Source organism: Hemicordylus capensis, chromosome 4 (assembly GCF_027244095.1).
Source record: "Hemicordylus capensis ecotype Gifberg chromosome 4, rHemCap1.1.pri, whole genome shotgun sequence".
Taxonomy (NCBI): domain Eukaryota; kingdom Metazoa; phylum Chordata; class Lepidosauria; order Squamata; family Cordylidae; genus Hemicordylus; species Hemicordylus capensis.
The window spans coordinates 39,715,952-39,741,032 of record NC_069660.1 but is presented as its reverse complement, the minus strand read 5'-3'; the positions used below and the strand labels follow the sequence as shown (position 1 = coordinate 39,741,032).

The 25,081-nt window shown below is 44.5% G+C and overlaps 1 protein-coding gene across 1 annotated transcript; it reads left to right on the top strand.

Annotated features, from left to right (window-relative positions):
• The first annotated feature begins 217 nt into the window (after positions 1-217).
• Positions 218-25,028, top strand: LOC128322351 (protein FAM83D-like). The gene is made up of 4 exons (XM_053243463.1): positions 218-781; positions 18,965-19,132; positions 21,185-21,309; positions 23,178-25,028. The coding sequence occupies exons 1-4, from the start codon at positions 302-304 to the stop codon at positions 24,163-24,165; spliced, it is 1,761 nt and encodes a 586-aa protein (XP_053099438.1). The 5' UTR covers positions 218-301; the 3' UTR covers positions 24,166-25,028.
• The last annotated feature ends 53 nt before the right edge of the window (positions 25,029-25,081 follow it).

The following is a 25,081-nucleotide window of genomic DNA, read 5'->3' as shown; positions in this document are numbered from 1 at the left end:
GGGGATCAGAGGACGGACAGATGCACAGTGAAGCTCGGGAGCGTGGATGGGAAGGCAGATAGATGTTTCAAAATCCGCCCAGATCCGCCCCTCCTCTCCACATGGCATGATTGGAAAAACAACTTCAAATGCAGCCAACCACCAGGTCCTTCGAGGCGGAGCGAGAGCCTCTGCAGCCTATAGCCGAAGCGCGCACATAAGTTTGGGTTCAAACTCCCTATAAGAACGGGATGCCTTATCTCTGTTCTTTTTCTCAACTCCCTCGGGAGCGCGATTCTGGCAGGGTAGCGGCGGGCGGCCCATGGCGAACCAGTCGCAGTGCCTGGACGATGCGCCCTTCCGAGGGTTCCTGCGCTGCTGGGAGCCCAGCCCGCCCCAGGCCTACAGCGAGGCGCAGCGCCTGGCGCTGGAGGAGCTCATCGCCGGCGGGCGGGCCGCTTTCCGAGCCTTCCTGCGCCGCGAGGAGATGCGCGCCTTCCTCTCGGAGCCCGAGATCCAGGCCATCCTGCGCGCCGCTGTGCCGCCGCCCGGCGCCGAGGAAAACTCCTCCTCGGCAGGCGCGGATCAGCCGCTGAACGGCTCTCTGGATTGCTCGTCGCTCACCTACTTCCCGGTGCAGTCCGACGTGGAGCCGCCAGTGCTGGAGCTGGGCTGGCCGGCCTTCGTCAGCGGCTCTTTTCGGGGGCTCACGCGGGTGGAGACGCATTTCCAGCCCAGCTTTGGCGAGACCGTCTACCCCTGCAAGGAAGCGGTGCGCAAGCAGATCCGATCGGCCCGGGAGGTGAGTGCGAGTTGAGCATTGCCTGGCACAGACGGAGAGGCCCCTAGTCCACCCCAGCAGGAGCGCCGTTCCGTGGCTTAAATGAATGAGCCTCCTATACTTGTGCAGTAGGCAAGTTTATTTTCTATTCGGGGAGAGACCGTAGCTCAGTGATTGTGCACACCCGTTGCATACAGAGTCCTGTCTTGCCTTGAAAATGCAAACCCCTGTACTCTTGCTTCGGAGTAGTAAGGTCTCGCTTTCTGATCGCATTCGCACAAACATGCATAAAGATCCCCCCCACACACACACACACACTTCTCTCGCTGCGTCCCTTAACAACCTTGTGGGTACAACATATAAATGTTGGATAATTAGCCCGTGTTTGGTGATCTGAATATGTATCCTGGCTGGGAGCTGCCTTTTTAGTGCAAGAAGAAAAGGTGTGACATGGTTGTCTGAATGCTCTCCTCTTGAAATGAGGAATACTTTGGATGCCTTTCAGTCTTCTCCCCACTGTTTGTCAACCTCCCGCTGTAGCCAAGAAAAAGCAAGCATCAAAGGCCAAGGTCAGGTGGGGAGAAGAGCTTGCCAGGGGCCTTTCCCTGAATCAACATGTGGAATTCTCTACCAGGAGATGTGGTGACAGCCAACAACCTGGTTGGCTTTAAGAGGGGTTTGGATAACTTCATGGAGGAGAGGTCTATCAACGGCTACTAGTTGGAGGGCTATAGGCCACCTCCAGCCTCAAAAAGGCAGGATGCCTCTGAGTACCAGTTGCAGGGGAGTAACAGCAGGAGGGAGGGAATGCCCTCAACTCCTGCCTATGGCTTCCAGCATCATCTGGTGGGCCACTGTGCAAAACAGGATGCTGGACTGGATTGGCCTTGGGCCTGATCCAGCAGGGCTGTTCTTGTTCCTTCTGCCCTGATGCAGTACTGTACTGTAATTTGCATGAAGTATTACAGTGATTCCAGCTTCATAGGCATAGAAGCCTTTAGCTGGCACTAAGGTGCTTTGAAGTGTGCCACATCTGTAAACTGACATCTCTCTTTTGAAGGCTAGTTAATAGGAATGTCTTATCTCTCACCTTTCCACAGTTGTGAACTCGGAAAACTGTCTGTTCCACCTATATCTTTTGGGGTGTTGATCCGTTTAGGAGTCGCGTGGGGGTGTCTGGTGCTGTCCCAGATGGGGATTCTTCCTCTTCTGCCCTTGTTGATGAAATGCAGTTCATTGTGAATAAAGAGATGCTAATTGCATTCTAGTTTGAATGGAGCACAAGTCTTGAACAATTCTTTTACGGAATATGAGCAAAGGTAGCTCTTGAGGCAAGTCAAGATGACACTTCTCCTGTTTTTAATAGCTTCGAAATGAGCCTTTTGAAAATCAACTGACACTGCTATATATGAATAACTGTTGGAAAAGCTCCAAAGAACATTTTAGAACTGCTGCATAATCATCCGCTGGAGACACCATGTTTGCTATCAGCTTTTTTTTAATTAGAAAGAATCTGATGCATTTCCATAACATCTCTGCATGTTTCTTTGTTATAATTTTATCAAGGAACACAAAAAGCTTGTGCCAGCAGATAACTCAAAATACAAGGTTAGAAGTTTTAGGGAGTGATGTAGCATTCAGTTCATGCAAACTCAGAAGAGCTGTAGCCACTGTGAAGAACTGAACTTGAACTTGACAGCTAAATTCAGACTAAATAACTAGAAATGCTAAATGGAAACCCTGCAAAACCTGTGCTTTAGGGTAGTAGTTCCCAACCTGGGGGGCCTCCAGGTGCTTCTGAACTACAACTTCCATCATCCCCAGCCACAATAAATTAGCAGAGGCTGATGGGAGTTGTAGTTCAGCAACATCTGGAAGCCCCCCAGGTTGGGAACCACTGCTTTAGGGCATACGAATGTTTGTTAAAAACATTTATAGCCTGCTTTTAGTGTCACACACACACACACACACAGCAAGAAAGATTGAAACACTTAATGCTATAAAAAGGAATAAAAGACTGAAGAAGGTCTGAAGAAACATTAGATCACTTGTGTATAACTGGAATGAGATGAGCCCTACACCCTATTCAGAGGCTTAAGATAAAACCTCTGTATATGGTTACAGCATCGAAAGCAGGTCTGGAAGTGCCCCCAGCACATCGCTCACCGCTCCACTGCATTGCATATGGTTATGATGGCATTCATCTGAATTGTTCCAGGCTGCCAATCATGGAAGCGCCTGCCATCATGGTTGTGATGTTTGCCAGGTGAATGCCAACCTAACTGTGAGCAGCATGGTGGACTGGGTGAGTGACACACCAGGACAGGACTTCTGGGCCCACTTTTGGCACTGTACCCATGCACAGTGATTTTATTTTGAACTTCTGAATAGGACTCTATTCAGACCTGAATACATGAGTGTACATGTGTCTCTGCACAAGTGCATGTTGTGTGAATGGCTTTGCCTGTTAACTTGGCAAAGAAGAACCTTTTAATGTGGTGATTCTCTTTATTTAGCAGGGGGAGAGGAACTGGCCCAATCCACCCCCAGCACAAGACTTCCAGTGACTGTTGCAGGTGTCTATCTTATGTTTCTTTTTAGATTGTGAGCCTTTTGGAGACAGGGATCCACCTTATTTATTTGTTTGTTTATTATTTCTCTGTGTAACTGCCTTGAGCCATTTTTGGAAGGGCGGTATAGAAACTGAATTAATAAGAATAAGAATATACCAGTGTTCCTTTTAAAAGTGACCCTGGATACAGGCCCCTCAAATCAGGGTGGATTTTATTTAAATCAAATCGATTTAAATCACAATTTAAATCACTAGTCAGTAAGACTAGATTTAAATCATGGTTTTTTACATAAAGACTCATTCTTCCTAGGGAAAGTTCAGAATATCTAAACAGAAGATGATTTTTTAAATTTAACAGCAGTATACCAGTTTTCAACCATTATGGTCCTCAAAGCAGCTTACAAAATCAGATTATGAGTAGATATTGCCTACAAAATGGCATTTCTAGAATGTTGTCAGTGGTATCAAGTGGCTCCTGGCTTTGTTCTCCCTGAGAGGTGAAGACATGAAAGACAGAACTGGGGCACAGATGTTCTTGTTCTCTCCACAGTGCATCAAGGGTTTTGCCAGCCACTGCTGCTGCCCAGGGCTATTGAAGGCACTCGGGGATGACAACACACAGAGCCATCTTTCCAGTCCTCTTGTTGGCATCACTAGCTCACCAGGTGCAAAATATTATTCAAAGTTTTGGGGGACACGGTCCTCTCACTGAAGTGGCTGATCACATGTTTGTGTTTGGCAACCAGATGCTTTCAGTGTCTGGAGATCTAGTGTCTTCAATCAAGCTGACACCCAATTGTGGCTCTTGGCTTTGTGTGTGTGTGTGCGTGTGTGTGTGTGTGTGTGTGCGCCCCCCATTACTAGAAACCAGAAATAAAAGGCTGATGAAACACAAAAGGTTGATAATTCAAGCTTGGGTGGTCTGCTTCAAGTCTCAGCTCAAGCATGAGCCAACTGGATGGCCTTAGGCAAGCAACTCTGAGCCAAGCTACACCTTAAATAAAAAACACATGGCCCACTTTGGACAAGATGGTCACCAGCCAATTGTCACCTTTGCTTGTCGGTCCTGGTTTGCATTTGAATGGGAGACTACATGTGTGAGCACTGTAAGATATTCCCCTTAGGGGATGGGTGGCCCTGGGAAGAGCACCTGCATGCTTGCATATAGAAGGTTCCGAGTTCCCTCCCTGGCATCTCCAAGATAGGACAAGATAGATAGGGCTGAGAGAGACTCTTGACTGCAATCATGGAGAAGCCACTGCCGGTCTGTGTAGACAATGCTGAGCTAGATGGACCAATGGTCTGACGGTATAAGGCAGCTTCTACAGCACACATAATCTTGGTATAGTAGTACTCCCCCCAGCCATTAGCCATAATTAAGCCCACTGTGAGACTTTTCTCCTGACCATCATATTGCCACCCTCATTACTTTCATCGTTTTATGACTGACCCTCTTCAGTTAAGAACATAAGAACAGCCCTGCTGGATCAGGCCCAAGGCTCATCTAGTCCAGCATCCTGTTTCGCACAGTGGCCCACCAGATGCCGCTGGAAGCCTCAGACAGGAGTTGAGGGCGTGCCCTCTCTCCTGCCATTACTCCCCTGCAACTGGTACTCAGAGGCACCCCTCCCCCAAGGCTGGAGGTGGCCCACAGCCCTCCGACTAGTAGCCATTGATTGACCTCTCCTCCATGAAGTCATCCAAACCCCTCTTAAAGCCATCCAGGTTGTCGGCTGTCACCGCATCCTGTGGCAGAGAGTTCCACAAGTGGATCAGTTAAAAGCTGTACAAAGATCTTCATAGTGACTTTGCAACTGGAAAAGTAGTTTTGCACACAGGGTGACGGATCACATTCAGCCTATGTTAAGAGGTGTCCAGGTTAAGATTCTAGCCAATGCTTCATGAATAAAGGCCATCTGGCAAGGCTGTTCACCATCATACGGTGGAACTATATTTGGCATAGGTGAGGCTTAGTGACTTATTCTTGAAGTACTGGGAGGTAATCCTAAGAACATTGAAGTAGAGGTACCTGTAGTGTTGTGCAGAGCCACTAATTACCAGTGATTTCTTGTGTGTTGGGTATGTCTCCATGATTAATTAGTGTATGCTGATGCAAACTGGGGAGGTGATTAACTGGCTGAACATTTCTCTTCCTTCAGAACACGGACATGCCTGTGAAACCAGTGCAGTCATTGCTAAGAAGGGAGATTTTCTCCCTTTGTGTCAAAGTAGTGAGATAAGGGTGGGAGGAGCAGATCTGTTTGAACTCCTGCTCTGGGGTGAACCTGACTGTAGCGTAACTGAGGAAGAGGAGTAAAAGTAAAGCTGGCCAAGGTGGGTCCTGCAGGAGGATATTGCCAGTCTTCTTTCTGTGCATGGCCAATCTTTAAAGAGGAGTTATAACCCAGTTCAAGTGCCATTCATTTACTTGACCATAATCGTGGCATTTGTTAGGGATGGTTTTAACCAAGAATGTTGCAGTTAGGATGTCTAGAATTCTGTTCTCCATTACCTATTGTGTAGTCTCACCAATACCCCCTGACAGCATTTGTCATTGTCTTCAACGTTCTCTAATTTTGCCATTTGCTTCCAAACTTGCACTGAACAAATTACGGGGAGAAAAATATATCGTCTCTCAAAATTATGGCACCACTTTCCTTCTTTGCTCTTGTTGTCCTTGACCTCACTAGCCCACATTTAACATTAAGAACATAGGAAGTTGCCGTATACTGAGTCAGACCCTTGGTCCATCTAGCTCAGCATTGTCTACACAGGCTGGCAGCGGCTTCTCCAAGGTTGCAGGCAGGAGTCTTTCTCAGCCCTATCTTAGAGATGCCAGGGAGGCGACTTGGAACCTTTGGCATGCAGGTTCTCCTCCCAGAGCAGCCCCACCTGCTAAGGAGAATATCTTAGTGTTCACACATGTAGTTTTGTGTTCAAATGCAAACTAGGATGGACCCTGCTTAGCAAAGGGGATAATTCATGCTTTCTATCACAAGACCATTGTATGGCACTCAGTTTCCCCTGGTGGCTGCTGTTGCTTACCATATTTCCTTCTTTGTCTTGATTGACTTTGACCTCATTTGCCGCAATTGTGGTGACCAACAGGACTCGGCTCACTGACATCCATGAAGATATTGACAGCAGTGTTCCCTCTAATAGGGGTTTCCAGATGTTGTTGACTACAACTCCCAGAATCCCCAACAGCAATGGCTTTTGCTTGAGGATTATGGGAGTTGTGATCCACAACATCTGGGAATCCCTGCTAGAGGGAACATTGATTGACAGCAATGCCATGGGTTCACTGACAATCAAACGCCATTGTGGACCAGTGTTCTCTCTAATATTTTTTCATCTGTGTGCGGAATGAATTTTGTTCTGGGCGGCAGTGTATGGGCACTTGCATTCAGAATGGGGCCTTCCTGATTCAACCTGAGCGGGATCTAAAGTTAACTGAGTGGACATCATTGTGAGCGTGCACACGCCTTAGAGGGAGCACTATTGTGGACCAGTGAGTCAAGGACAATGAGGGCAAAGTAACAACATATGCCAAGGAGAACAATGTATGCCACATGTCAAACTGCCCAAGCTAGGGAGGACTCTTTTACATTTGCTTGCACAAAATAAGGCAAATTACTTAGGCTTGACCATACCTAGCGGCAGTCTTGTTTCCGTATTTGTGATCTTAGATCATTGTGATCAATATTTGACCTGTTGCATTTGCTAACTCTTGTAGCTCATTCTTCCCGTTTCTGCTGCCTCCTGTAGTGATGATGACCTCTGATCCATGTAGCAATGCAGACTTAATTGGTACATATCTAGCATCCTGGGTATAAACACCAAACTCACCTATTTTCTAGTATTTCCAGATCCTTGGTCTCTGTGATATTTGTCATGCTAACTCCTCTCCTATTTGCTAGTTCTCTTGCTAAGCTCATTCAAATGATTCATTATACAGCTGAAATGTGTGAACTTCATATGTAGAACTAGATGCAAGCAGAAAAGGGTTTTTCTTTGAAACAACAGCATAAAATATGCACTAAAGGTTAGTACTAGTTACATTACCACAATTTTTTTTTTCACCCACTGTGAGCTTGGCAGCTGTTCCCACAACCTGGCAGATAATTTTCTTAGATATTTCTACTCCTGTTCCTGACACACTGATTACTATCAAGTTAAGGAATGGTGTGAATTTTGAAGTGTTCCCAAATTACAGTTCTTGAAATTGCAAGGATGGAAGAAGGAAGTTGTGACATCAGTCTAACTGTGTAGCTCATACATACTCCAGGTCATAAGGAGATAGATAATGATAAAAAAGGAATTGCATAGAAAGCTGCCTTATACCAGCTCAGACTATTGGTCCATCTAGTGGAGTATTTTCTACACTGACTGGCAGTGGCTCTCCAAGGTTTCAGGCAAGCGTCTCTTGCAGCCCTACTTAGAGATGCCAGAAAATGAACCTAGGATCTTCTGCATTCAAGCATCTTCCACTGAACTATGACCCCCATCCCTTAAGGCAGGGGTTCTCAACCTGTGGTATGCCAGATGTTGCTGAACTAAAACTCTTACCATCCCCAACCACAATAAATTGTAGCTGAGGATAATGGGAATCGTAGTTCAGCAACATCTGGAATACCACAGGTTAAGAACCCCTGCTGTAAGGGGACTGTCGCATAGCACTCACATGTAGTCACCCTTCCAAATGCAAACTCGGGCAGTTCATGCTTAGCAAAGGGGACAATTCATCCTTGCTACCACTTGACCACCTCTCCTTCTCAACTGAATTACTTCAATCACTTAAGAATTACTTTCAATTTCATGGGAGGTTTTATATTAGAAACTAGGGATGGGCGGGGAGCAGTTCCCTTATTGGCAGCCATGTGCATTCTGATGCCACGCTCAGGCTGTAGGGGCAGCGTTGCAGGCACGTGCAGCCTTTTGTAGACCGAGTGCTGCGCCCGCAAAAGCAGTGGGGCGCAGAAGGTAAGGACCTGCTTTTGAAGGGAACTGCTCCCCACCCTGCCGAACTGGTTTGGCTGTGGGCGCCCAAGCCGGTTCGACGTTTCTGTAAGGAGGCGCCAAACTAGTTTGTGCACATCCCTGTTAGAAACCCAAATGCCTTGGTGATGGTTTTTAAATGGCCCAAGACTGAATTTGGAACTAGCTTGCTCTCCTGCTGAAGCTAAGCCATTGAAGGTGTTGGTTTTATCTGGTAAGAAGAGTTTGGCTGCTCTGGTTTCTTGTTCTAGCAAAAAAACCAAAAAACCTGCTGATGCTGACAGTGATGCCACCTCCTTTGAGGCATTGCCTATCCATTTGGGTTCCTCGTATAAAATCTCCCTATAAAATCTTAGCGTTGAAGTGGTCTGGTTGAAAGCAATTGCTTGATTCTCCATCAATCATATTTCCATATCCATTCCAGTCATGTTTTGAAAAGATGCTGCCTATCAGCTCTGCCACCGTGCTGCATTGTACTATGGAAGATTTTTTTTGGCCTTTAGGTGGTGAAAGGAAAGGGCTTGATCTACACCTGCCTTGGGTCTGAGTAGAGGTGAACTTCTAAATGGACTTCACTGCTTTGGAAATATTGTCCCAAAAAGAGGCTGTAGTGGTGTCAGGAGCACCTGGATAAAACTTGTGGGTGCATATGACACATGGTTGGATCATGATGTAGGGATGTGAGACACTAATTTGCCCTGTGAGGCATTCATAAGGACAGGAATGTGGCAAATGCTCTACTTTGAGAACAGGGCAAAAGAGCACATGATATTTCTCCAGGGATTCAGGGGAGGCCTAGTGAAAAGGTGTGATTATCCCAGGCTCTTTCCAATGAACTGCAGCTGCCTGGTCTCTGGACTATACCACAAACTTCATATCAGAAAACAGGGTTGATTATCTGCTGGTTTTGTGTTGATGAAATTAAAAGAAACGGTACACTGCATGCTTGCTGGAAAGGGGAATGAATACATATCAGATTTCATTGCTCATGAGAAATACCAAATGTCCATTTTCATCAAAATAGTTTGCAACTATTATTGTGTGTGTGTTTCATTTTCAGTGTACTGAGTGTCTCTTATTTCTGGATCTTTAAAAAAAAATCTGTAGCACAGTTGCTGGCTGCATGCCTGTTCTGCAATACCTTCAATTGGTTTTTTTTAATCCAGCTTTATAGATCAGTTGGGAGCTGCTTATCTTGTCATATTCTTCTCTATGAGAAAAGGGAAGGTACAGATTTGGATTACAGAAGTAAACAAGTGATACAGGTTCCTGAAATACTAAGCAAGAAGTAACCATTAAATGGGACTGGTCATGATGCATACACAGGAAATAGAATAAAAGGAACTGACCACAGTAAAACCTGTTCTTCATTGAAATGTTGTATGAACTGGGATATTTTCTGTGGATGTCGGGAGTTGATCCTTGTAACTTTTCTGTTGATCTTATAACATGCAATTGACTTGTGGCATTAACTACTGCAAGTTGCATTATTTAAAAATCCATGCAACTTATAGTAGTTAATGCCACAAGTTTAATTCCCATTGGAAGCATTCATGGAAGGTAAGCCTATCAACAGCCAGGTTTCCTAAACAGAATTTCACAAGCAGTATACTACTGATCTATCAGATGCTGGGGTCAAATGCGATATAGTCACCAGCTTCATGTCCTACATGTGAGTTTCCAGAGACGACTTGGCTGCTGTTGCAAATGGAATACTAAAACTGATGTCTGATTTCGCTGATACAGCACAGCTGTTGACCATGAGCCTGAATTCTTATGAGGTTCTGCTTGTGGGATCAGTTATGTGTTTTTGATTTTCAGTTTATTAAGAGTTTATTCCTGGATCCTTGTTAAAAAACAACAATCTGTAGCAGAGTTGCTGGTCATTTGATGAGAATTTATTCTGAGCACAACAGTTGAGTACATCAGAAGCCTTATGGTGTTCAAAATACCTTTTTGGATGCCTTCTGCTCATGACTGACCAAGTGCAATGCAACATGGAATCTATAGTGCTACATGTGTCTTTCAATTTTTGCTTATGTTGTGCTTTGCTTGGCACTGCTTATGCGTGTGTGTGTCTGTCTGTCTGTCTGTCGAAAATCACCTTAAGTGGCACAGCGGGGAAATGCTTGACTAACAAGCAGAAGGTTGCCGGTTCGAATCCCCGCTGGTACTATTTCAGGCAGCAGCAATATAGGAAGGTGCTGAAAGGAGGAGGCAATGGTAAATCCCTCCTGTATTCTACCAAAAGAAAACCACAGGGCTCTGAGGGCGCTAGGAGTCAAAATTTACTTGATGGTGCACTTTATTTTACTGTGTGTGGTGTGTGTGTGTGAAATATTTCCTAAATGTTTTGTTTCTAATGGCAATAATTCAGGTTTTTCCTTGTCTGAACTTCCCATCTGGAACAAGACTCCTCTAAACTGTAGACTAGATTTCCTTTCCTAGAGAAAGATTTTTCTGTGTCCGTTTCTTGTTTCCATAGCACTTGGAACCAGGTGGAAATATACAACTAAAAGGAAGTGCAAAAAGCTATGTTGGGGTGGATGAAACTGTATCGTTTCGGTGACTAGTAGGGTGTGAAGTTTATTCTTTGAGCGCTTCTTGAAGTCGGTGTGCCGCATCCTCTTGGTGGGGCTGCTACCCAGAAGCCTCTGTTTGACAACTTCAAAGAAACCAGTGAACTGTAAAATGGAAGACCATACAGCCTTGTGACCTGTCTGGATAGACTTTCAGCTTGAGGTCATTCACACTCCAGCTGGAGGGAAGGGTATAAGCTATCAAATAAAAAGATAATTAGAGAGTAAGTGAGATGACACTAATCAAATAGTAACAGCTTATTTTTTGCTTAGTGACAGATGAGTCAATATTTGAACTTTTCATTTAGCCTTGGGACTTCTATTCAGTGACTGAATGTGCTGGCAGAAACGCCCCAAAGCCACAAACTTCAGCATGGCAATGGGCTTAACTGCCACACATCCTTCAGAACATGTTGCTCTTGTCAACGTGACCCAGAAACAAATGTAGGCTTTGAGTAGGGCAACCAGTTGCAAAAAAGAACTGGATCCTGCTTTTTAAAATAATTCTAGCAGGTGCAGCTCTGTCCGCCCTTAAAGGATGAAAGGCACATGCTGAAACTTCCTAATTGCCTGCAACACTGTTAAGGATATAGGAGCCTTGTCTGGCTTTATATCTGGTTTTGCTGTCCCCATCTCTGAATTACTGGTGGCTCGTGGCAGAGTTCCAGATGGTCTGGGATGGTGATCTTCACTATTTTCCAATCCGGGACCATTTGAGCAAAACCCCTCAAGTGCAAGCCATTTCCCACTGTGCTGACCTCTGCACAGTAGTACTGTGTTTTTCTCGGTGCTGGGAGGGTCCTTTGAGAGATGGAGCCCTTTTTAAGAGCTCTGTGGCAGAAGGGCTACATTTTCCAAGATGTGCATGCCTTCCAAGATGGTGCAGAAGCTCCAGAGGGCTCAAGTTCCCTAAAAGGAGCCCCCTTCCACTCACCCACCTCTGGCCCCGGGTTATACTGTAGCACAGGACTGCACAATGAGAAGGGTAGTCTTTGCATGGTACCAGGGAACTCTGCAGAGTATTCAGCTTTGGTGGAAGTGTTGCACAGTCCCAATATACAATTAGTCTAGAGTATTCAATGACTTGTAACCCAGTAAATAAAACTAGCAGTCTCTATGTACAGTTTACAACACATAATGACACAATAAGTACAAAGTACAGAAACTGCCTGCTACTTATTTTGATTAACTTGCTGGTTGACACTATTCTTCCCCCTAAAATCTTTAGCCTCCTTAAACACAAGAGCTGGCACTTAAAACATGAGGATATAGGTAATGTATCAAAAAATGCCCTTTAAGATGAGTACTTACCGTTTTCACTTGTGCTCTAAAAAGCATGCCCATTGCAAGTTAAGGTTGGTCACTCTTACATCTATGCCATGTAAGCAGTAAGACGTTGTACAGTCTCATATTATACTGGCTTTACAAATTAGACTCCATGAACCCACATCTTGCCTTGGAGTTTCACCTTGACATTGAGCTGGGGAGAGTGTATACTAGCAGAAATTCAACAAGTACAGCTTCTCCAGTTGTTTGCTAGAGATGCATCTCATATGAATCTTGACTGAATCTCATATGAATCTTGACTGAACATTACAAGGCACAGTGCTTCCCCCCCAAATACCACCTACTATAGTAGGTGTCCAGGCAGAAGTTGAACAGGTGAAGCAGCTTCCTACATCACTGCTCCAGCGAAGTTCTCTTCCCCCACCCTCCCAGCCTAATGTCAGTACAAGGGCTTTTTTTGGCCCTCTGCCTGAATGAAAGGAGGATTGTGAGGCTGCAGCTCTTCCTGGTTCTGTGCCTTGCATTGCACTACATTTCCTTGCCTACCAATGAAAAATCAGAAGATGGAGAATGATACTATTTTTGTCATTCCCTCCCCGCAAAATAGCAAAAAATGCAGGGAACTACTTGGGTTGACTTGAAAATGTCTTTGAACTACAGTCTCGTCTCCCCCCCCCCACTTAATTTGTCTTTATTTGGGATATTTCTACTTTACTCCTCCAGCACACAGCTGCTTGAAGTGGCTTACAATAAAAACCAATGTAATTAATAACAATGCAAGTTATTACCAACAACACAAAGTAAAGCTGGCATAATATATGGGACTGTAAACAATTTGTTTACTGCTTCCATGGCACAAAAATTCAGATGACCACCTTAGATGGCAGTCTTCACATTTCTTGCAACAGTGAGTTGTATCCTGAAAACCAAAGGGTGTGTGTTTTGTTTTTTTTAAAGGCACCAAATTATGACTGTTCTGTGTGAGCGGGTGAAACTTCCGCTCTAATTTTGCAGCACTTGAGGATCTGAAGACTACTCCGCCTATATATTACCTTGTTAACCAGACACAAAATTGTGTTCTGCAACTTAGCACGGGTTTTACAGTGAGCTTGTTCATTAGAATTAAAAGTGGGCCAATTCAACTTGTCTGTTAGAAAATGGTGACTAATTCTGCGCTGAACGGATGTGAGAAAATGACCATGCAGACATACTGAGAACACAGATGTTTATTGCTTGCTGTGTGGTGTTAGGAGTATAGCAGTGAACATCTAGATCAGTGTTACTCAACCACCAGTCCGTGAGGAGTTGAGTGCCAGTCCATGCTGGTCCATGAGGAATTAATCCCCCCCCCCAAAAAAAACAGTTTCGAGCCGGTGGGGGCCACCGCTGCTGGGAGCTCTAGAGAGCTCATTTCTAGGCATGTAGCCCTCGCTGCTAGGATAACATCCATTATGAGGAATCTAAATGAGTGTTATTCCAGCAGCGAGGGCTGCCTGCCTAGAAATGAGCTCTGGAGAGCTCCCAGCGGTGGTGCCCCCCCCCATGAAATTGTTTTTGGGGTGCCTGGGGTTGGGGGTGAGGGAGGGCGACCCCTTTACTAACTGCTAGTCCTGGAAACTGCACACAAAGGATGTACCGGTCCATGACTCCAAAAACGTTGAGAAACACTGATCTAGATGATCCTGTTCTTATGAGAATACATTGTGACTGTGCCACACAAGCTGATCTTTGCATAGAGTGCCACACACACTCTGGGGTGTATAGTGCACTGTCCATGTGCCTGACTCATATTAGACCAGTAGTACACCCATAATACCTGTCTAACTGCACTTGTGCAAGAGGTTATTTTCTTCAAGTGAATGCCCGGCAGCCTTTGATGTTGCAATAAAGGGCTTCATCTAGTAGCTAAATGAGATCCTAGGTTTCCGACTGCATAGAATGGTGAGAAGTTGGCAGGGGAAGCGTAAAATGACTCTGCCAGACCACTGATGGTGTTTGATAGGCAGGGCCTGCAGCACATGCAGACAATCCTGGGTTCAGCCTCTGAGCCCCCCTGTTAAAGCAGGCCTGCTCAACTTTGACTCATCAGCTGTTTCTAGACTACAACTCCCATAATCCCCAGCCACAGTGGCCAATAGCCAGGGATTATGGAAGTTGTCGGCCAACATCTACACGAGGGCCAAAGTTGAGCAGCCCTGTGTTAAGGAATATGAGATGACAGGCTGGAAAGGGGGCTCTATATAAAACCCCAAGGCTGGCAGTAGTGGCTTGATTTTGCAGAAGGCAGCTTCCTCTGAATACCTCTTCACACATTCAGATCATAGTAGTGTATTAAATCCTAAGGTTACAGGAATGGATCTGTAACAAAACGTTGCAGTATATCTCTAGTGTGCAATTGTTACTTGAGCCTGTGGCTGAGCACAGTGCAAAAAATAAATTAGTAACAAAGATGGGAGTCCTGCTCTAAATTGTCTTATTTTCATATTCAACTTCTAAGGGTTTTTTTGGCGGGGGGAGACTGGTGCTCAGCCCTAGCACCTTTTCAAAACCTTTCCCCCACAGAATCAGCTCTGTCTCTCTCTCTCTCTCTCTCTCTCTCTCTCTCTCTGTCTGAATACACTGAGAGTACTTCCTAAAGGGCACACTCTCAACCTGTCCTCTTCATAACTCTGTGAGTCAGGTGCTATATATATATCGTTGGAATGGCTCTAAAACTATACTAAAAGCAGCAGAAAGGACTAAACACAGTGGTTGATAGGAAACCAATGTGAAAAGGCCCTGTGGAACAAAATATGTCTTCACTTATTTTAAAACAGAAGGAGCCATCTCTCCCTGGGGAGGACATTCCAAAGCTGAGGTGCCACCACAGAGAAGTCACTGTCTCTGAATGCCAAACAGATCTCTCTCTTAAAGGCAGGTCCAACAGAAGGACCTCTGAAACGGATCTCAAGGTTCTGGTGGGATCAGTTGCTCACACGGAGATGCTATTTCTGAAACTAGGACTTGATTGGGTTTGGTGGATTGCTCAGTTAAGCTACAGTACTGCAGTCTGGATGGCTCAGTGTTCAGACTGCTGATCTTGTGGTTGATACTGAGCACTGATTGTGCAAGAGATATGGAGCCATAGCCTAGAAATAGAAGCTGCCTTATATCCAGTCGGATCATTGGTCCATCTAGCTCCATATTGTCTATACAGACTGGCAGCAGCTTCTCCCAGGTTTCAGGTAGGAGTCTGCTGGAGTTTCCAGGGATTGAACCTGGGGCCTTTGCTCTGTCACTGAGCTATGGCCTCTCCCATAACTTTCTTCTGTCATAACTTGCCTCTACTAACTGGGCAAAGAAGAATATCTTTAAAGTAGTGACCCTAATATTTTCCCAGGGTATATCAACTATCCATGTTCATGCCTCCTAGTGGCTTTTGCTGTGGTCTCCTTTGTTTCTTTAGTGAGCCCCTTTGGGTTAGGGGACTATTTTACTCCCCTGGGTATGTGAACCGTCTTGAGAATGCTTTTGTTTAAAGGGGTCGATAAATATTCTTGTTTTTTTTAATCACATGGTGGCAAGAAGGAGATTTTGTCTCTCGCCTAATGCAGATTTGGAAAAATCACAAGCTGCTTTGTGTGGTTTTCTAAATAGTTTCTTCTAGGAATCGGAAGTATTTCTGCAAGTACTTGTGCCAAACTTGAGCTATCTTTCAACCGTGTCTTCATACTGCAAAATATTTATTTATTTATTTTAAAAAGGCATCACGTGTAGATTGCAGACTTTGTTTTAATCTCTGAAACTTGTAACAAGCACAATTGGCCTTTTCTAGTGCTCAGCCCAACCTTGGCCTGGGAGGGAGGGAGTGGAGAAACTTTGGCAAGATTTTAGACTCTGCCACGCTATAGGCACTGGAATGAGATTAATTGCAAAAGGCTTTTAAGCAAGGAAACCCACAGGAACACGTGAACCTCAACCGAAATGAGGGGAGGGGCAACCTTTTATCTGAAGCCATCTTCTCTCTTGTCTTTTACCCTCAGGGCTAGGAGTACAGATGCCTGTTGAGTACCTTGCCAAAAGGCATAAAGTATCTGGATGCAAGCTGTAGAAGTCTCAGTGAAAGTTTCATCTTGTTTGGATGATTGCAACATATCCTACACGGGGCTGTTTGGAAAACCTTTCAGAGACCACAGCTGGTGCAAAACTCTGCTGCAGATGTCATGACTGGGACTAGTTCTTGAGAGCATGTTCTTGTATAAGCAAGTGCTCGCTATTTCAAAAGCCCTAAATGGCTTGGGACTAGGATACTTAAAAGAACACGGGAAGCTGCTGTTTAGAGTTGGAATACTGATCCATCTAACCAGGCATGCGGGGAGGCCAATGGCGGCCTGGGCTCAGCCCGCCACCATAGCCCCCCTAGCCCCGCCCCCTGTATCAGCGTCTTACATCACACGCAGGGAGCAGTTAGCCACACCCCCTGTGTCTGATGTCAGACATGGGGTGTGTGGTTCAGCTACCAAATGGGGCCGTGCCCCCCACCTGATGTCAGGTGCAGGGGCGTGTCTGGGGTGCAAGGCGCAGCCCCTGAGGGCCAGCGGCCCAGGTTCTTTGAACCCGTTCACTCAATGGTGGCTCCACCCCTGCATCTTGCTCAATATTACCCACACTGATGGGCAGCAGTTCTCCAAGGTTTCAGGCAAAGGTCTTTCCCAGTCCTGCCTAGAGATGCCAGAAACTGAAGCTGGGACCATCTGCATGCAAAGCAAATGCTTTCCCACTGAGCTATGGCCCCATTACCACTTAAGGACTGTCTGTCTACATAAGAGCAACCTGGAAAGGGCCTCTTGTGGATCCCTCCGCAGTCTAAGGCTTGGTTGGTCCCATGAGGGGGCCTTTTCGATGGTGACATAGAACTTCGTGCCCTAGGAAATACACCTGAGCCTGCCCTGCACTGTCACGGGCGACCTGGCTTTTTCAGCAGGCTTTGAAGTAGTTTTGCTTCTGATTATATCTACTGATCTTCCTGGATTATTTTGTTGCTTTTAAATCTTTATTTTGCTATGTCTTGTGTTGTGTTGTGTTAACCTTGGTTGTGAGCCACTTTGAGCTTTTATATGATTGGAAAAGCAGTATTTAAATCAGAATTGGTAAAAATATATATTTTAAAAATTAGTTATAAAAAAACCATTCATAAAGAATCTAGGTCAAAGATATCGTCATGAATATGAATACCTTCTAATTATATGATATGAACATGTTAACAGCAATATATGGGGATGAGAGGTAACAGACCTGATCAGGCCTATTTTGCAGGTGGTGTACGTACATGCAGCACACACGCGCACACAAAGTCACGCAATTGCTCTCCCCCACCCCAAGTGCAAAAACAAAGGAGGCCAATTAATGAAGGTTTGGGGGTGGGATGGAGTAGATCTGAGCAGGGAGGCCAAGCCTGGATGTAAATGCACAGGGTGGGGGAAGTTGCTGTCACTGTGGGTAAGAAAGGCATACATGCAAAATGCAAACAGTGCAACAATACAAGGCCTGGTTGCCCAAATGAAATGGCATTATGAGAAGTGTGCACCTTCTAAAAATGAAACCTACATCCCTCTAAATATGTACTAAGGTTGTATTAATTAATACAATTAAATTAATATAATTATATTAGACAGCAGGAATGTAATTTTATAGAGAATGATTCAATAGAATCTTCCTGACTAGTAATTTAAATTGTGATTGAAATAATTAAAATTGAGTCCTTCTATGAAGAGATTTTAAATCGTGATTTCAATCAAATCAACCCTGATTTAAGTAAGTAGAACTGCTACTATAAGTTTATAGTTTTAAAGCTTTGGTTTTAGAGTTTTTAGTGTATTTTAAATTGTTTTAATTATGTTAATGTTTTAATGATTTTGTATTGTAAATCGCCCAGGGACTTTTTGTATGGGGCGGTATATAAATGTATTAAATGAACTAAATAAAATAAATAAATAAATTAGTCCATTCCTGTTGTATTGCTCCTGCTAACACGTCAGTGTTTTTTGTATAGCCCCTTGATTATTGTGTGTACTAAAGTGGCATTCCCTATTCCACTCTCACCCCTGACCATTGCAGAAGGCCCCATAGTATGCTGTCGTAGTATGGAAAATTCTTGCTATGGCAGCAGGTAGCTCCTGCTATCAGAGGAGAGCTGGTCTGGTGGTAGCAAGCATGACTTGTTCCCCTTACCTAAGCAGGGTCTGCCCTGGTTGCATATGAAAGGGAGACTAGAAGTGTGAGCACTATAAGATATTCCCCTCAGGGGATGGAGCCGTTCTGGGAAGAGCAGAAGGTTTCAAGTTCCCTCCCTGGATTCTCCAAGATAGGGCTGAGAGAGATTTCTGCCTGCAACCTTGGAAAAGCCGCTGCCAGTCTGTGAAGAAAATACTGAGCTAGATAAACCAATGGTCTGACTCAGTATATGGCAGCTTCCTAGGTTCCTATCTTTCACCATGCTATCTTGCAAATACCAATAGATCACACAACCTTTTGGGTATGGGGCTGCAGCTCAGAAGCAGAGCATCTGCTTTGCATGCAGAAGGTCTAGGTTCAATCTCTGGCATCTCCATGTGCAACTGAGGAAGACTCCTGCTTGAAACTCTGGAGAGCCGATGCCAGTCAGAGTAGAAAATACTGAGTTAGACAGACCAATGGGCTGATTGAGTGTAAGGCAACTTCTTATGTAAAACCTAAAGGCTTCGTAAAACAACCTTCTGCATAATCCTTGGAATTGTTTCTGTTTTGTAGGTTATTGCTGTAGTTATGGACTGCTTCACAGATATGGACATCTTCAGTGACCTCCAGGAGGCCTGTAGAAAAAGGCTTGTTCCTGTTTACATCCTTCTGGATCAGGCTTCCCTCATTCATTTCATGGAGATGTGCAAAAACCTTGAATTTTGTCCTGAACAGGAACATGTAAGTTGTGGGACTCTTTATTTTACAAGAGGAAAATGGGTTGGTAAGAGAAAAACTGCCTAGGTTATCTGAATTGTAACCTAGTCCCTGGTCCTAGCCCAACAGTCTAACCACTACACTGTGCTGACTCGTAAAAGAAAAGTGAAGTGCTTCAAACAGTATATAAATGCCGAGTAGTGGTATTAAGTATCATATATGTGGAGTCTGCACAGGCCTAATAAAAGAAACTTGGAACATGGGGCACTCTTACCCTTCCTTCTCCAACATTTTGACAAGGATCCTCATGCATGTGGTTTCTTTTTTGCTGTTCCAGTCAGTGTTTTCTCTCATTCTTTTTCCATCTGTGTGTGGAATGAATTTTGCTCTGAGCGGCAGTATCAAGACAGTTTGTGTGCACTTGCATTCAGAATGGGGCCTTCCTGATTCAATCTGAGCGGAATCTAAAATTAACTGAGTGGACATGAAAAAACTTGTGAGTGTGCGCACATGCACACACCTTAGAGGGAACATTGGTTGCCGTGTGTGAGTTGGCTTTTTCATGTTTCATTGGCTCTGTCATTTGAACCACATTTCATAAAGTTAAGAGCTGGTAACTGTCTTATGCCATTCATGAAGGCCCTATAAAGCCCTAAACAGCTTGGGCCCTGGGTATTTAAGAGAATGTCTTGTTTGCTATGAACCACACCGCCAATTGAGATCATCAGGAGAGGTTCGTCTGAAGTTGCCACTGGCTTGTCTGGTGGCTACTGGGACGGGCCTTCTCCATTGCTGCCCCGAGGCTTTGGAACACACTTCCTGCTGAAAGAAGAGCCTCCCCATCTCTTACAACTTTTAAAAGGACAGCCAAGATGCATTTGTTCACCCAGGCTTTTAATTAGATACTGTTTTAATTGTGTTTTAATAGTTTTAACTTTTTAATTTTAATTGTTGAAATGTTTTAATCTTTTATTGGCTGTTTTTTATTGTTTGGTAAACCGCCCAGAGAACTTGCATTTGGGGCGGTATAGAAATGTATTAAATAAATTAATAAATAATAAACTACTTTATCCTCAAGACCCCATTTGGAATGCCTGCCTCATTCTGCAGGCATCAGACAATTAAAAACGTACACTGTGTTTCCTCAATGTTCAGTGCTCACTCCTCCATGTAAACTACTGGCTTGTGGGAGAGTTCTCCATCTACGATTTATTTATTATTTTATTACATTTATATACCGCTCCAGCCAAACAGCTCTGGGCGGTGAGTATTCATACTATTCATAAATAATGAATTTAGGGCTTCCTCCCAAATCATAGTCCAGGGATAACTTCTGCAAATGGATGATGCAAAGCAGCAGCATCTCTTGCAGGTCCATGTTCGCTCTACAAGGGCACATATGTGGGTCTGTGCTCCATAGGGAAGACTTGCAACACACTAGCCTGGTCTTCTTTCCCCTTCTGTGAAGCGATTGCTGTGAGAGAAGCTGGTGTGAGGAGTGTTGCAGGGCATTTTTGAATGATCCTGCCTCTGATCCGAAGACTCTGCTTCAAATATTCTGAAGCTGCATAATCTGCATAGCCTCCCTGGCACTGCATGAAGGTGACCATTCCCACCGCACACCTCTATGCAGTTGTGCAGTCCTCGAGAGCACTATTTCGAGAGTGAGGTGCTTGATAACAAAAATGCTAGTTGAGCGGAATGGGATGGAAGAGACGGTCTTCCACTCCCAAGCTCTAAAAGTGTTCACAAAGGTCGTTGTGTATACAAAGATCCCATATTGTGACTGCAGAGTGCACCACTCAAACCAGCAATTACTGTTAATTGCAAGTCGACCCTCTGCTGGGGGATGTTAGCATGAGTATCTGTAGAGGGCGGGGGGTGGGCGTAGCTCCCCTATCCACCCACCCAAATTCCTGGGCTGTTAGAGTTCTGTGTAGGTGTTTTGTATATTTATACTTTGTATCCAGAAGGAAAGGCTTTGAACGTCACAGGAATGCAGGATTGCAGTGCCTTCAATAGGTCTATATTATGTCCTTTGATCTTTTTTGTCTGAAACTTCTGTTTTGAAAACAGCTGATGAGAGTTCGAACTATTGCTGGAAACGCTTATTATGCAAGATCAGGAGCCAAAATAATTGGGAGTGTCCATGAGAAGTTCATGTTGGTTGATGGTGTAAGAGTGACTACAGGCTCCTACAGGTAAGCGAACTTGCTCCCTTTCCTATTTGCAACAAATACAGAGAAAACCTGTGTGGTCTAATGGGCGGTCTATGATAGTCTCAATAGATATATTGTCCTCTCTGGTGCCCAAGAATAATTTCACTTTGCTGTTGTGTTACCTATTTGAAAAATGGACCAGAAAAGCCTTATATTTCCATATAGATACATAGCAAGTCCTACACGACCTACCACTTGGCTTCACTTGCTGTGTTCCCTATAACAGGGATTACCAGAGGTGGTTGACTACAACTCCTATAATCCCTAAGCAAAAGCCATTGCAACTAGGAATACTGGGAGTTGTAGTCAACAACAACAACTGGGAATCCCTGTTAGGGGGAACACTGCTCACTTGGGTTTTTTCTTCTGCATTTTGATAAGCTTGCAGGCTAGAGGCGGTAGCAATTATATATTAGGAATAGATTTGTGTTATAAATGTTCTCAGTCAAAGGGGTACATTTGGAGATATCAGCACTGTTGGCACTAAATTGAACTAGTCACCCTTCTAATTGCCAGTGTAGGCCTTTCACCATAGAGATGCAGGGGTAGAGCATTGCTCCTCCATATTTATTATTATTTATTTATTCAACTTCTATACTGCCTTTCCAGAATGTCTCAGGGCAGTTTACATTAAAACAAAACAATTAAAATCAATTAACAGTTAAAAACAGATTATAAAACCCCATAAAACAATAACAATTAAAACATTCAAAACAATTTAAAAACCAGGTTACAACATTAAAACCATTTACAACAATTTAAAGGAAGGCCAGGCCAAACAGAGGTTTTTTTAGGGCTATCCTGAAGGCCAATAAAGAATTCAAATTACAGATTTCTGCAGGGAGTGCATTCCACAGCCCAGGAAGGGGCTACAGAGAAGGCCCACCTCAGAGTCGCCACCAGACGTACCGGTGGTAACTGGAGATGGACCTCCACAGATGACCCTAACGTGCATAGGGGATCATGCAGAAGAAGGCGCTCTCTAAGTTGATGCATTCATAGTGTTGCTCTCTAAGGCTCTCTTTAAGATAATGTGTTTATATGTATGCATATAGTATATGCGTTTATAGTGTCCAATGTGGCTTTCAGTGCAATACCAGAAATTCATTATATTTTCTCTTTCTCTCTACTTCACCTTCTCTGACCTCCTGGCTCAAGCCATGCCATGAGGCACTTTGAATTTAATTGAGCTATTGGGTAATTCTTCTTCTTAGTGAATGTTGCTGTTTATAACAGCCATTTAGCACCTGACTTGGATTGTTAAGCAGCGGTCTCTGGTAATATTTGCTTCCGCTATTACATTGTTAACCAATTATCATTGCTTTGGAGAGCTCCTGGTTGACTGAGATGGAAATCTTAAGTTATTTAGTACTGTTAAGTCCCTTTACACTGGAAATGTTATATGGATTAGTTGATGATGGAACTCTTGAACTTCACCAAAGAGACACCTTTTTTTAAAGTGTTAATTCTCTTTATTTAGCGGGGGGGAGAACAACTGGCTCTATCCATCCCCAGCCCAGCATTCCTCCATTGGCTGTTGCTGGTGTCTATCTTATGTTTCATTTTTAGATTGTGAGCCCTATCAGGGATGGGGAGCCTATCTATCTATCTATCTAAACCACTTTGGGAACTTTTGTTGAAAAGTGGTGTATAGATATTCTTAAATTTGCTATATATGAAATGGAAATGCTGATTATCTGCTATGCGGGATACAGCAATGAATGAAATACACCCTTTTAAAATGATTTATCGATCACTGCAGATCTGATTTTGAGGTGAATTGGATGCATAGCATAATACTTGCTTTTTATAGTCAACTTCACATAATACTTGCTTTCTCCCTCCTGCAGCTTCACATGGACTGATGGGAAGCTGAACAGCAGTAACCTCTTGCTGCTTTCAGGCCAAGTGGTGGAACACTTTGACCTGGAGTTCAGAATTCTTTATGCACAATCCAAGCCTATTAACCCAAAGCTAACATCCAGTGGCCGGAACAGCGGTTCGCTTGAGCACTTGGCTAACAGAACCACACCTTGTAAGGACTTCACTGTGGGGAATCTCCTGAGAGCTGAGTTTGCTAGGCTCTCAAGCACTCCGAAAAAGCTTGAGAAAGATATAGAACTGGCTAGAGAGCTCCAAGGAGGGAGGGTGAGAGCAAAACGCCCTCACCTGAGTCCTGAGGAAGAGTGGCTCAGTGGTCACGTGGCCCTAGGGAAGCCCAAGGTGATACACAGTCAGTCGACTCAGACGGAGCCATTGGAAGAGAAAGCCACCGTGACGTTATTCAGCTGTGCCACCCAAACTAGCATTCCAGTGGCAACGGCTGCCACCCAAACCACTGCTCGATCCAGAATGGTTGGCACCCAGACGGTAGTAATGCTCAGGGCTGCTGCAACACAAACTGGCAAAGACAAAGCTGCGGAAGTGATCCTGGATCAGAGAGTAGCTGACCAGAGGGTCCCCTCTAAAGAAGGCTCCCCTGTTTCTAGGAAGTCCATGTCCACATCTTCTAGTGCACGGTCACTTTCTTCATTATCCTCTCAGTGTTCCCGGGCAAGCTCTGTGGGTTCACTAACATCTCTGAGGTCCATGGACTACTCCGTCAACAACCGGGCAGACTACTTCCACAAACTAAACAAGGAGCGGGAATTCCACTACTCAGTCATCCGGACCAAGCTGAACCACATGGCCTCCATACTCTCTAGGAGGGGGAATGTGGCTGAAAACTACATAGGCTGCCATCCAATGAGGTGCAACCTAAAGCCCAGACGGCAGATCAGCACCAGCCTAATAAACCTCAGGGACTTCGCGCTGTATAACTCCACTGACTGCTTCTGAGAAATGTACGTTGAAGTGCTGACGAACACAAAACTAGCTGATGTATGAATGCCACTTGAACTGCCCAGCCAGCCAGCCGTTCTTCTGTGCCACAGTTTACCTCTTTTGTTGTGGCATGAAGAAAAGTAATTTGCACAACCAGTTGGCATGCACGCATGGCTTGTGGTGTGCAGGGAGCCACGAGAGTGAACAAAGTACAGCGTTCTTCATGTGCTCTAATAATTAGAGTTGCAGTTTCTTTACACTGGGTCCTGTTGATTGTATAGTCTTGATACCTTTTGCCTAACCTATTTGTCAGTGAACAAAAATACTAAATTGTGTCGTGTGTGTGTGTGTGCTTCTTTTCATCCAACAAGTGCCTCCCGCTTAGTCCCAATACATGAGCACACAAAATATATTTTTTAACAAAAGCGACAAACCTGCAGTGAGGGAATAGATTAGGAACATAGGGAGCTGCTATATACTGAGTCAGACCATAGGTCCATCTAGTTCAGTATTGTCTACCTAGACTGGCAGTGGCTTCTCCAAGGTTGCAGGTAGGAATCTCTCTCAGCCCTTGTCTTGGAGAAGCCAGAGAGGGAACTTGAAACCTAGATGCTCTTCCCAGAGCAGCTCTATTCCCTGAGGGGAATATCTTCCAGTGCTCATATGTGGTCTCCCATTCAGATCCAACCAGCGTGGACCCTGCTTTACTAAGGGGACAAGTCATGCTTGCTACCAGAAGAGCAGCTCCCCTGTACCAGCCCTCTCCTCATTACTAAGTAATAAGTAAAAGGCATTGTTCAGTAATGCATAAGTTCTTCCAGTACTGTGGCCATATACTGGCAGGTTAGTGCTGTATATTAAAGATCTGACTAATTTTCCAGCTGTCTCTTTCCATTCTTGCTGTCTATTGAGTTGTGTGTGTTGTATTAAC

Bases quoted from the DNA above. Each gene is read 5' to 3' on its own strand.
- LOC128322351 (XM_053243463.1), top strand. From the start codon at position 302: ATGGCGAACCAGTCGCAGTGCCTGGACGATGCGCCCTTCCGAGGGTTC. The intron at 19,133-21,184 runs GTAAGTTGTGGG...TTTTGAAAACAG, and splicing joins TTTGTCCTGAACAGGAACAT to CTGATGAGAGTTCGAACTAT. The intron at 21,310-23,177 runs GTAAGCGAACTT...TCCCTCCTGCAG, and splicing joins GTGACTACAGGCTCCTACAG to CTTCACATGGACTGATGGGA.